This window comes from Pelophylax lessonae, assembly GCF_965119305.1.
Source record: "Pelophylax lessonae genome assembly, chromosome: 10".
Classification (NCBI taxonomy): Eukaryota; Metazoa; Chordata; class Amphibia; order Anura; family Ranidae; genus Pelophylax; species Pelophylax lessonae.
In genome coordinates, this window is record NC_138777.1 from 184,730,273 (window position 1) to 184,744,423 (window position 14,151).

At 40.3% G+C, this 14,151-nt stretch overlaps 1 protein-coding gene across 3 annotated transcripts in view; it reads right to left on the reverse strand.

Moving 5' to 3' along the window:
* NLRC5 (NLR family CARD domain containing 5) overlaps positions 1–14,151 on the reverse strand; it is a 314,671-nt gene that overhangs the window by 126,814 nt on the left and 173,706 nt on the right. For 2 of the 3 annotated variants that reach the window (XM_082270129.1, XM_082270128.1), the window contains 7 exons: positions 14,002–14,085; positions 10,216–10,305; positions 7,930–7,998; positions 3,707–3,790; positions 3,530–3,613; positions 278–367; positions 147–194 (listed from right to left, as the gene is read on the reverse strand). In XM_082270129.1, the coding sequence (XP_082126255.1) occupies positions 147–194; positions 278–367; positions 3,530–3,613; positions 3,707–3,790; positions 7,930–7,998; positions 10,216–10,305; positions 14,002–14,085 (549 nt within the window). The remainder of the gene's footprint in view (positions 1–146; positions 195–277; positions 368–3,529; positions 3,614–3,706; positions 3,791–7,929; positions 7,999–10,215; positions 10,306–14,001; positions 14,086–14,151) is intronic. The other variant, XM_082270130.1, reaches the window with a different exon arrangement.

The following is a 14,151-nucleotide window of genomic DNA, read 5'->3' on the forward strand; positions in this document are numbered from 1 at the left end:
ACAGGCCCTAAAAGCAAAATGTTCATGCTTGACAGGAGTCCAATGAGATTTAAAAACTACAGTCATATGGTTACATTAGAGAGCCTTATTCTTACGTAAAGGCTTTGTGAATTGAGCGTTGTATGGTATATATTTTCATTTAGTACCTTTTGCCTTTCTGGAACAGTAATATTGCTTTCTGGGGATTTCCAAAGCTGTAAAGAAGATGACATCTGGTTAGCTTTAAGAATAGGGCATTTAAAAAATGTTGGTATAACTAATGAGAACAAACACTTGCCTGATGTCTACATCAGTCAGATTCTCCAAAGCAGACAAAACCTTAATCAGGGACAGAATTCCACCCAGAGAGATGTTATTCCCGCTCAGACTGTAAAAGATAAAGATAATATTGATGGGGCATAGAACATACCAATTTCCTTACAGTGTTGACCAAAGTGCCCCATGAAGAATTCAAAGTAACTTTAGGTAGCTGGTCTACTGGTTTCCCCATTTTAACTATTACCACCGTGTATATTCTGTACAGACAAGAGATCAGCCCAGGGAGTAGTGGGAATTAAATGGCGGAATGTGCAAGCTGGTAAGCAAATAACTAGTTTAAAAAAGGCTGAGTCTTTACATTATGGGGTTGATTTACTTAAAGCAAATAGGCTGTTCACTTTGTCATGGCATTTTCCCTTAGTCTAGTGAATGAGGAGTGAATCTCTGCTCAATTCCATTATCGAATCATACAAACAAAATTAAGTTTTTTCATATTCCTTGCATAGGACTGGGCTATCTTTGCAAAGCATACGGCCTATTTGCCTTTAGTAAATCACCCCTATATATTTAATCACAAGTCAATACAAGGCTGACCATTGGATTACAGACAGGCTGTTCTCCCAAGTAGAAGGTAGAGAAGAAAACTGACCACGCTGGGATGTGCCTCCATGCCCTGGTGTGGTCAGTATGAAATAGGGAAGCAGGGGGACTGGCAGGATTACCAGTTATATCACACCATGTAAGCAATGCACCGAGAACAGGATAACTTTTCATACAAGTACATGGTAAGACAGACACATCAGAAATATGAATTGTTAAAGTAATGTACACTTTAATGTTGTCCCTAATGGATTGTAAGCTCTTATGAGCAGGGCCCGCTTAACCCTCTTGTATTTCATTGTATTGTAACTGTACTGTCTCTCTTTATATTGTAAAGCTCTGCGCAAACTGTTGTCACTATATAAATATTGTATGATAATAATAGTTACATATAGTTACATAGTAGTTGAGGTTGAATAATGACAACAGTCCATCCAGTTCAACCTGTGTAAGTGTGTGTGGACGTATTCATTTCCCATACCCCTGAATGTTGTGATCTTTGAGATGCACGTCCAAGAGTCTTTTAAATGTAGCCATACTACCGGCAGTTACCACCAATTGTGGAAGACAGTTCTACAATATTACCGCCCTTACAGTGAAAAAACCCTTATGTAGCTTAAGGTTAAACCGCCTCTCCTCTAATCTCATTGTGTGGCCACGTGTCCTCTTGCACTGCTTGAGACAAAATCATTTTTTTCCTATGCTGAGATCACCATTGAGGTATTTGTAAATCGCTATCATGTCTGTCTGTATGTCATTTCATGTAAAAGCCACTGGGGGGGGGGGCTTGTGTGCCGCCGGAGGTACGATCACACGCTGATTGGACAGAGGGGGAGCCAATCAGTGGGTTGGGAGGACCCTGTGTCTGCCGGCTATCCACGATCGTTCCCGAGAGAAGAACAACAGCCGTCTGCCTGTGTAAACAAGGCAGATCGCCGTTCTGACAGGGGAGAAGATAGAGATCTTGTGTTCCTGCTTATCAGAAACACAGATCTTTGTCTTCCCTCAGTCAGAGCAACCCCCACACAGTTAGCAACACAGGGACACATTTAACCCTTTGATCGCTCCTGATGTTAACTACTTCCCTGCCAGTGTCATTAGTGCAGTAACAGTGCTTATTTTTAGCATTGATCACTATATTAATGTCACTGGTCCCCAAAAAAGTGTCAAAAGTGTCAGTTAGGTGTCTGAATTCTCCGCCACAATGTCACAGTCCCGCTAAAAAACGCTGATCGCTGCCATTACTATTAAAAATAAATAAATAAAAATACCATAAAAACTATCCCATAGTTTGTAGACGGGATAACTTTTGCGCAAATCAATCAATATACGCTTTTTGTAGCAGAACATATTGGCTTAAATTGATGAGAAAATTAGATTTTTTACATTTTTTATTAGATGTGTTTTATAGCAGAAAGTAAAAAATGTTTTTTTTTTTTTTCAAAATTTCTCTTTTTTTGTTTATAGCGCAAAAAATAAAAACAGCAGAGGTGATAAAATACCACCAAAAGAAAGCTCTATTTGTGGGAAAAAAGGGACATCAATTTTATTAGGGTACAGTGTCGCACAACCATGCAAATGTCAGTTAAAGTTAGGCAGTGTTGTATCGCAAAAAATGGCCTGATCATTAACCACTTAAGCCCCAGAAGATTTTACCCCCTTCCTGACCAGGGCCTATTTTGCGATTCGGCACAGCATGACTTTAACGGAAAATTGCGCGGTTGTGCGACGCTGTACCTAAACGAATTTGACGTATTTTTTTCCCCACAAACAGAGCTTTCTTTTGGTGGTATTTGATCACCTGTGCGATTTTTTGATCATGCGCTATAAACAAAAAAAGAGCGTCAATTTTGCAAAAATAACAATATTTTTCACATTTTTTTATATGAAATTCCCCCAAAAAAAATGGAAAAATCAAAATTTTTTAACATTTTCAGCCAATTTGTTTTATGCTACATATGTTTGGTAAAAAAAATCGCAAAAAGCGTTTTTTGATTGGTTTGCGCAAAAGTTATCGCGTTTACTAACTAAGAGAAAGATTTTTTTTTTTTTTTTACGAGTAATGGTGGCGATCTGCGATTTTTTTTGCGGGACTGCGACATTGCGGCGGACAGATCGGACCCTTGACTGACATTTTTGACACTTTTGGGGTTACCAGTGACATTACTACAGTAATCAGTGCTATACATATGCACTGTTACTGTAAAAATGACACTGGCAGTGAAGGAGTTAACTGTATTGGAGAGGGAGGGGTTAAGTGTGTCCTAGGGGTGTGTTTCTAACTGTGATTGGCTGTGGCTACTAGTGTAAGAACAGAGATCAACGGTCCTACATAGTAGAACCGTCTGATCTACATTCTTACACAGGGAAGAATGACAGGCGGCTTTGTTTACATCAGCCGTCTGCCTTTCTTCCGGTGTAACGGAGGATCGTGTCCGCCGGGCACACACGCGGGGGGTCCGTGACCGCGCGGGAGCGCGCCTCCAGCGGCGCGCTCGCTCCCTAGAACCTCACAGGCTAGCGACGTAGTACTACGTCGCTTTGCCTGTGAGGGGCTGACCGCCGCAGTAAATAGTCGTGCGGCGGTCGGCAAGTGGTTAAGGGGATAAAACCTTCCGAGGCTTGGAGTGGTTAAACGCAAGGAGAAGGAGCATGTCTTTCATGAACTTACTTGGCTGAGTGTAGTGATTTTAAGTATGGAAGGACCTGGGTCAACTGGCTGATTCCTACATTTTTCAAATGATTTTCAGACAAACTGAAAAATAAAATTGATAAGGTTTTAAATAAAATATACACAGTGCATACAGAAGAACAAGCAACAAAATGTTATAAGGATTAATAGACTTACTCCAAATCTGTTAGTTGGCTGCACTTCTGAAGAATTCTGCAAAGTTTTTCAAGGTGTTGCTGATTAAATTTGAAGCCGTTGATCCTGAATAAAGATAATAAGCAAATTATGAAATAAACATGTCAAAAATTGGAAGGGACAATAAAAAATAATACTACAGATGTTTATTTACAGAAATTACATTGTAAAGATAATCGAATTACGTGTTAGTATCGGTATAGGACAATACAGTTGGAAAGTCCCGTCCTTTCTACACAAGGTATTACAAGCTGGGGCGGGTCAGTTACGATGTGAAAACACATTGCTAGAAGTTACAATGGAGCTTTCATGTATTTTTATTAAGGTAGAACTATAGGCAAAACTTTTTCTTAGGGTTCTTTCACACGGGCTTTTCACCTGGCGGACTCTGTTTTGCTCAGCGGGGATCGATCCGCTGATGTGATGAGCTGTGTGCAGAGACGGACCTTTCAGATCCCCGATGTCCTCTATGGGAGATCGGATGATAACGGACCGCCTGTCCATTTTCATCCGATCCGATCCTCCAGGCGGATGGAAAATAGGGTTTTCACTGCTGTCATCCCATGCTCTATAAGGATGCATGGAGCATCCAATCAGGTCCGCCTGAAAAACTGACAGGTGGACCAGATCGGAAAGCCCTGTCTGAATAGAGGGAAGACGAATTAGAACACCTGTCAGTTTTTATTGCTGTCTGTGTCCCCGTTGGCAAGATTCACTCTCTCTCTATTTGTCCTGTTTACCATTATTGTTGAAAGTAAAATAAAATCCCAAATTTCGGGTTGTCCCCAGAAAAGTAATAGAGAGGAAATCTTCCAATGGGGACACTAGTTGTAGGTGGCTTTGGGGTCCCCAAGGAATTCCCTTAACTTACAGGGATTTACTCTCACTTCCTGTTTGGCTACAGAATAGGAAGTGAAGGAAAATATCCGCAATGGGACACAGATGGCGAAAGAAAATCTGACAGGGGTTATAACCCTCCATTACTCTATCCAAAATCTAAGAAAAGTTTTGACTATAGTTTTACTTTAAAGTACAACTAAAGGCAAAACTTGTTTTTGTTTTGGATAGAGTGGAGAGAGTTTAGAACATTTGCCAGTTTTTATTGCTGTCTGTGCCCCCTATAGGGAGATTCTCCCTCTCTATTTGTCCTGTTTATTGTTATCATTGAAAGTGAAAGTGAAAGAAACGCCAACATTTTTGGTTGTCCCCAGGAAAAGTAATAGGGGGGAAATCTTCCAATGGGGACACTAGTTCTACTGCCATTGGGGTCCCCAAGGAATTCCCTTAATTTACAGGGATTTTCTCTCATTTCCTGTTTGGCTACAGAACAGGAAGTGAAGGAAAATCTCTGCAATGGGACACAGATGATGAAAAAAAATTCTGACAGGGGTTATAACCTTCCTTTACTGTATCCAAAAAAACTCTGTTGCCCATACCTCTGTACGGGCTGTCATTTTCAGAGCTGTAGGCAGTGTGAATGAGCTATGAGCGTGTTGATCAGTGCGCTCACAGGTTATTTAAGGTACAAGTCTGCCTGCCGCAGTGGCAGATGGGACTTGTAGTTTCTTCGTTCACATATTACTGAACTCCCACCCACTGTCACACTGATGAGTGGCACTGAGGGGGAGAGAGGGGGGAACTAAAACATGTTACATGTTACACCCTAAATACAGAACGACTACACCGGGGAAGATCTGGTCTGGTTTTCCCTAATGACAGAACTAGATTGACATGTTTTTATGGTTAGGGATCCAAATCAGAGTGAGCCGGGGGGCTAGCCACAAAGTTAAGTTAAATCACTTCTATCAACCTTCAGTAGATATAATTCTAAAAAGGATGGGGGGAAACCATACAGATGTTCACAGCTATATGAGGGTCTTGTCATTAGATAACAATCACAGTGTTAACCACTTCAGCCCAGGAAAGTTTTACCCCCTTAATGACCAGGCCTTTTTTTTGCGATACGGCACTGCATTACTTTAACTGACAATTGCGCGGTCCTGAAACGCTGTACCCAAATAAAATTAACGTCCTTTTTTCCCCACAAATATTTTTTTGGGGTTTTTTTTGGTTGTATTTGATCACCACTGCGGTTTTTATTTTTTGCGATGTAAACAAAAAAGAGCGACAATTTTGAAAAACAAAAAACACAATATTTTTTATTTTCTGCTATAAAACACATCCAATAAACAAATGTGAAAAATCAAATTTCTTCATCAATTTAGGCCAATATGTATTCTGCTATATTTTTTTGCTAAAGAAAATCCCAATAAGCGTATATTGATTGGTTTGCACAAAAGCTATAGTACCTACAATGGATGGGAAATTTTTATGGAATTTTTTTTTTTTTTACTAGTAATAGCGGCGATCAGCAACTTATAGCAGGACTGTGAAATTGCCGCAGACAAATCGGACACCTAACTGACACTTTTTTGAGGACCAGTGACACCAATGCACTAAAAAATATGCACTTTTACTGTACTAATGACACTGGCAGGGAAGTGGTTAACATCAGGGGTGATAAAAGGGTGAAATATCTCCCTAGGGGGGTGCTTGTTAACTGTGTGGGAAGTGCTTTGACTTGGGAAAGACAGAGATCCGTGGTCCTGCTTAGCAGAAACACAGGATCTCTGTCATGTCCCCTGTCTTGTTTACATAGGCAGACCGCCATTCTGCCTCTCTCAGGAACGATCGCGGTTGGCCGGTGGACATCGGGTCCACTGGAGCCGCTGATTGGCTCCGTCTCTGTCCAATCAGTTCACGATCGCGTCTCCAGCAGCGTGTGCGCGCCCCTCTAGAGACTAATGCACAAAATGACGTACAGATCTGATATCTGTATAAGGTATTTCATATTTCTAGACTATTTTTTAACAACCTGGTCATTTGCTCTTGTGTGTTGGTTGGTAGAGTTGGGGGGCTTCAGGGTTTGATTCTTATGTGCATTCTATTTAGACACATCCTTATAAAGCCAGCCATAGATGGTTTGAATCTCAGCTGGTTCAGCAGATTCAAACCATGTGGGCAGGCTGAATGTACCCAAGTTAAACGATCAACTTGGGTACAACCAGCCTGTCAGATTTCTCATGCAATTATTGCCAGTGGCTATAGCCGCTAGCAATAACCACTGTGTGTTCTCCTGGATGGGACCGTTTCAGACCTAGATCTTGCACCTTTAAAACAAGTAAACAATAGCATATACAATATTGCAATCCCATATATGCATCACAGACCTATTGTCAATCATTAAACTAAATCTATTCTGAAAAATTAAAGAGTAATAGAAAAGTTGACATAATTAAAGAGGAACTTCAGCTAGATCTTTTTCTAGAAGTCAGCAACTACAAATACTGTTGCTGCTGACTTTTAAAAAATTAGGTACTTACCAGTGCCTGAGGTCCAGTGTTGTCTTCCTACAGCCAATTCTTCTTACCGCTGTGGGTCGCTGGCACCACCATTTTGGATAACGGAGAATATGGCTTCCTAAGGAAGGACAGCCAGTTTCCCATTTCTCATGAACAATCTCACACAGCACTATGTGAATGGTCCTGCAGCCTCCTGGGACATGTCACATATCCCAGGAGGATGCAAGAGGCGGGGCAAGTGACGCCATCCCTGCCTAGGCAAGGATTGCGCAAAAGGGAGCAGGTGTAGACCCACAAGTGTTAAGGTACTTGTTCACATGATTTCTTCTGAAGGTGAGAATCAGCCAACCTGAACTCTTCTCCTCCTATTCAGCAAAGGTACATAATAATCTTCTCTATCCCCCAAGACTAACGTGACTTTTCATTAAAACCCAACTTCAGCCAAAACATTCTGTTCATTTTTGGACACACTTTGAAAACCGGATATACCTCCCCAGGTTTTTTTGTGGGTTTTCTACCCAACAGGGTTTACAGACAGCAATAAGAACCTGTCAGATGTACTTTATTATTCCAAAGTTGATCTAAAAGTAAAAAATAAAAAAAAAGTCTGGATTGGATCTTGGCTTTAACTATGGGACATATGTTCTATTTATGGTCTGCAGCTATGTTGGACCAACAACCAAAAATTAGGTTTTGTTAATCAGCAGAGAGGAATTTAGGAACAAGGCATGTGGTCAAGGAAAGAAGAAGAAAGATAGCACAAGGCATGTGGTCAAGGAAAACCCAGATTTAATGTATTATGAAATACAATGACGATCTTCTGTAGCATATTGCAAACATTACCTAATATCTCTTTGGCCATCATTATCATTAGCAGTAATGAAATGAAGAACGGCGATTTGGTTGAAACTACTGCAACAGAAAAAAATTGTGAGCACAAAGGCAGGTCAGTGTCAGTAAAATCAAAGTGCTTTAATCATATAAAATAGAAAAAATAAAAATTATGTTGCATACAAAAAATTTTATTTTGGAGTTTTAACCTTTTCGCTGCCAGGCCCTGCGCACCACTTTTAAACTCAGCTGGCCGGACCATTTTTGCAATTTTTCCATTGCCTTTTTATTTTTCCCTTACAGTTTTCAGTTTGTAAAAGATCCTGCAAACCTTATATTTTCTAAAAGCACATGACCAGTAGAAATAAAAAAAGGTGCTACTGATTTTAAAGGCCCCACAATATTTGCGCAAGTGTTTATCAAAGCAATATTTTTGCTGAAAATACACTAAAATCATTATTAGCAGATAAAAACATATACAATTTTTCAAAATCCTTGATAAATATAAAAGCTTAACCTGTATTATGTTAATAAATAACAAATATTTGAAAATTTTAAATTCTGCCATTTTGGTGAAAATCAAACATATACGCAAAATTGTAAGTATCCAAATTTCTCTAAAAATCTGGAAGACCCCCCAAATCATACATTTTCTGAAAGCACATGACCTATAGAATAAAAAGGTTTTTAAGGCCCAGTGATATTTGTACAATTGTTTATAAAAATAATATTTTCGCTATAAATACACTAAAATCATTATTGGCAGATATAAAAACAGCAAATTTTACAAAATTCCTGCTAAATTCTTACTAAATAAAAAAGCTTAACCTGTGTCGAGTTAATAAATAACAAATGTTTGTAAATGTTAAATTGCCCCATGCGAAATAATGAAAATCAAACATAAGTAAAAATTTCTCTAAAAATATGGCGGTTTTATTTTTTACTTACAGCTTTCAGATTTTTTAAAAGATCCCCCAAGCCATATATTTTCTGAAAGCACATGACCAGTAAAAGAAGGTTCCCCTGGTTTTTAGAGCCACACAATATTTGCGCAAAAGTTTATAAAATCCCTCTTTGCACACAAAATCGTGGCATAACCTACAAAATTCTTGCTAAATTCCTACTAAGGCCTTGTTCCCATGGGGTATACTAAAGCATACACCCATAGAGTGCAGTTTTTACCTGCACAGGGGTGCACAGGTGTTCTGTGCACCCCTGTGCAGTCAGTCCTATTTATGTCAGCTAGGACACAGGAGCTGCAAGGACAGATCTGACATCTGTGCAGGTATAGGTGCATGGCCCCAAATGCAGAAAGTGTGAGTTCAGTGACATGCACCCACATGGATGTCAAGTTGGGAGCAATGGCTATGTCCACCCCCCCCCCCCCCCACAAATAAAGTAAAAATAGTAAAAATATTTTTAAAAATAATAAAATTGTAAAAAATAATAAACACATGTTAACCAGCAACCCCCCCCTCCCCTCCTCCCCTCCTCCCCCTCCTCCCCTCCTCCCCCTTTCTCCATTCTGACACACTCCACTGGGCAGCAGCTGCAGCCGGCAGAAGGGGGCGGAGGGAGAGTCAGCTAGCAGAGCTGCATAGAGGGGCCACCAGCTGATGGTGGGTTAGAATTGGTGCAGGGGGGATTGGTGTGGTGGTGAAGGCAAAGGACAATAGGAGGCTGGAGTTAGGGGCAACACAGGCATTTTAGACAGTGCAGGAGGAGAGGAAGCAGCAGGTGGGAGGTAGAGAGGCAGCGTCGGCAGTCATTTTAGGTGAATAGCTCTGATCAGAGCTTTTATTTTATTCAGCAGAGTCTGCTAAACATTTCTGCTATAAGTTCATGGTCAGTGAAGTAACCATGAGCTTATAGCAGATGGAGGAATGAGGTCCGTACGGCGTGCAGACAGGACCAGCTGGCAGCAGTGCTGTAGGCCCATATGCCGTAAAGGCCCGGCAGTGAAAGGCTAATGAACATAACTTTCTGCTCAGATGCTAAAGAGGTTTTCTACTTTTATGGTACATTTATAAAAATCTAACCTGAAATCTCTGGATTATTAACTAATAAAGTTTAAAGAAAACACCACTTTCATTAAAAAGTGCAGAAAAAAACAGAGCATAGAAATGTTGTAGTTTATTGTGTATTAACATGTAATCTTCCATTTTAGTGTCAAGCCGCTGCAAGTTTTTAAAGCTGTCCAAAAATGCTATGCAGCATGGCAACCTGGAGGGGTTCTGTACACAGATGATGCAACAGTTTCTAAAGTTAGTTAAAACTTAATATATTCAATGTTCTTACCTGGCAAGTATTTGTTTAATGTTGGGACAGGATTGCATGGAAGAGGTGAGATGTAATACTCCTTCTTCTGATATCTGTGTTTTGCTGAGACTAGAACATAGGCATTAGGGAATAATTTTATTTATTAGTTTAGAGCCTGTCACTTCACTTCACAAAACACTACATCAGCACAATCTATAAGGTAGATTACCATGCAAAGAAGCCCTAAGCTGGTAGGTCAGGCTGTAAGGTCCTGTGTCGATGGACTTGGGGCTTGGGCAAATGAGAAAATGAAATGTGCTTTCAGGTGCATTCTGCTTGCATTCGAGATCAGTTTGAGACACTTCTGTGATCATTAAAAGTTCATTCACTGGTGCAGTTGATCTACAATAAACCTCCTTCTAAACTGCATCAATATGCTTCCAGCTGCTTTCATGCTCCTATTGATTGTATATCAAGCCAAGCAGATCTGTTGTGAACAAACGCTTGTGGACACAGGTCATCTTATTATTGGCCATGGCTGACCTGATCCACAACAGACATGTCTATCTACAGTGATAGCCAAGTCTTACCAACATGGATGCTTGGCACCTACACTGGATATCTGTAGAATGTGAGGAACAATAGAGGCAGCCATGGGAACTGCATACAGTGAGGGAATAAAGTATTTTATCCCGTTGATTTTGTACATTTGCCCACAGACAAAGAAATTACCAGTCTATAATTTTAATGGTAGGTTTAATTTACCAGTGAGAGACAGAATAACAACAATAAAATCCAGAAAAAACGCATTTCAAAAAAGTTATAAATTGATTCGCATTTTAATGAGTGAAATAAGTATTTGATCCCTTATTATTCAGCAAGATTTCTGGCTCCCAGGTGTCTTCTATACAGATAACGAGCTGAGATTAGGAGCACTCTCTTAAAGGGAGTGCTCCTAATCTCAGCTTGTTACCTGTATAAAAGACACCTGTTCACAGAAGCAATCAATAAATCAATCAGATTCCAATCTCTCCACTATAGCCAAGAGCAAAGTGTTGTCCAAGGATGTAAGGGACAAGATTGCAGGCCTACACAAGGCTGGAATGGACTACAAGACCATCACCAAGCAGCTTGGTGAGAGAGTGACAACAGTTGGTGCGATTATTCGCAAATGGAAGAAACACAAAACAACTGTCAATCTACCTCAGTCTGGGGCTCCATGTAAGATATCACCTCATGGAGTTTCAATGATCACGAGAACAATGAAACAGCCCAGAACTATGCAGGAGAATCTTGTTGACCACTTAAGCCCCGGAAGATTTTACCCCCTTCCTGACCAGGGCCTATTTTGCGATTCAGCACTGCGTGACAATTGCGCAGTCGTGCGACGCTGTACCTAAACTAATTTGACGTGGTATTGGTATTTGATCAACTGTGCGATTTTTTGATCATGCGCTATAAACAAAAAAAGAGCGTCAATTTTGCAAAAATAACAATATTTTTCAAATTTTTTATATGAAATTCCCCAAAAAAGAAAAATGTAAAAATCTAAATTTTTTAACATTTTCAGGCTTATTTGTTTTATGCTACATATGTTTGGTAAAAAAAAATCGCAAAAATCGTATTTTGATTGGTTTGCGCAAAAGTTATCGCGTTTACTAACAAAGGGAAAGATTTTTGTCATTTTTGTTGTTTTTTTTTTAACGCGTAATGGTGGCGATTTTTTTTGCGGTACTGCGACATTGCGGCGGACAGATCGGACCCTTGACTGACATTTTTGACACGTTTGGGGTTACCAGTGACATTTCTACAGTAATCAGTGCTATAAATATGCACTGTTACTGTAAAATTACACTGGCAGTGAAGGGGTTAACTTTTTTTGAGAGGGAGGGGTTATGTGTGTCCCTAGGGGCGTGATTCTAACTGTGATTGGCTGTGGCTTGAGGTGTAGGAACAGTGATCAACGGTCCTACATAGTAGAACCGTATGATCACTATTCCTACACAGGGGGAGAATGACAGGCGGCTTGTTTACATTAGCCTCCTGCCTTTCTTCCTCTCCACCGACGATCGCGAGTGACCGGCGGACGATCGGGTCCGCCGGTCACACGCGCGGGGGGGTCCGTGACCACGCGGGAGCGCGCCTCAGGCGGCGCACGCTCTCTCCTGAGACCCTCACAGGCTAGCGACGTAGTACTACGTCACTTTGCCTGTGAGGGGCTGAGGAGGAATGCTGCCTATGACCCCACGAACACCATCCCCACCGTCAAACATGGAAGTGGAAACATTATGCTTTGGGGGTGTTTTTCTGCTAAGGGGACAGGACAACGTCCAGGCATCAAAGAGACGATGGACAGGGCCATGTACAGTCAAATCTTGGGTGGGAACCTCCTTCCCTCAGCCAGGGCATTAAAAATGGGTTGTGGATGGGTATTCCAGCTTGACAATGACCCAAAAAACCTGGTCAAGGCAACAAAGGAGTGGCTCAAGAAAAAGCACATTAGAGTCCTAATCCCAAAATATGTGGAGGGAGCTGAAGGTTCAAGTTACCAAACCTCAGCCACGAAACCCTAATGACTTGGAGAATATCTGCAAAGAGGTGCGGTACAAAATCCCTCCTGAGATGTGTGCAAACCTGGTGGCCAACTACTAGAAACGTCTGACTTCTGTGATTGCCAACAAGAGTTTTACCACCAAGTACCAGAGGTCAAATACCTATTTCACTCATTAAAATGCAAATCAACTTTTTTGAAAGGTGTTTTTCTGTATTTTTTTGTTGTTATTCTGTCTCTCACTGTTAAAATAAACCTACTATTAAAATTATAGATTGATCAGTTCTTTGTCAGTGAGTAAATGTACAAAATCAGCAGGGGATCAAATACTTTTTTTCCCTCACTGTACATACACCATAGCCCAAGAGTGACTACATTTTCCATATTAGTTATTCACAATTGAAGAAGATAGTTTTCAGCCGTAAAAACAAGTTGCAACCAATAAAATGACTATTTTTAATTGACTTTTCTTCTTTAATAAATGGCCTGTGTATATGATGACAGGGTGTGATATGACTGCACACCCCTAGCCTTAGAAGGGAACTTTTTACTGCTAATTTGGCTGCATGCCAAAGACCAATATTAACAAAGCTCTGGTTAAGGGGAAATTGCTACAGTAATTTGTAGTATTTGATCTTGAAAATTGTTGTAGGACACTTATTAGATTTTATGTTCTTGTATGTTCTGTATTTTTCTAAACGAGATTCGAAGCTCTGATGTAGATGCCAGTGGCTACAGCACTGATAGTTTTTAACAATAGACCACATTGTTTAATTTTATATATGTTGGTATCGTTATAGGGCAGTGATGGCGAACCTTGGCACCCCAGATGTTTTGGAACTACATTTTCCATGATGCTCAACTACACTGGAGTGTAGTTGAGCTTTATGGGAAATGTAGTTCCAAAACATCTGGGGTGCCAAGGTTCGCCATCACTGTTATAGGGGAATTTAAACTTTTTTTCCTTCTGGAGTAGGGTGGTATTATATAACTAATTCTCTACAATAAAGTTTTTCTAGTATGTGACAGGTGCCACTTTGCTCTTTTCTCTTTTGATGTAGTTAATTTTTTATTCAGGTTCTACTCACCTTTTTCTATATTTGTTTTATACCTGGAAGTACAGATTTTAATTTTCACCATAAACACTCTGCTGTTCCCTTCCTAGAATCTACCCACAAAACCTTAAGTGGACTTGGTCTTCAAATTAACAGCTCTTTGCCTTTTTAAATGTCCCTTTTACGAGCATCCTTGGTGGTATAGCTCAGATAACTTACTTTAGTTCTTCAGCAATGTGCAGTTTAGGCAGGGCTTTAATCAGCTTCTTACATCCAACATCTCCAAGAGGATTTCCTGATAAACTGTAACAGATACAAACAAAAAGGTATGGTAGCACTATGCTGTTTATTGTTCAATATGTTGTGGTT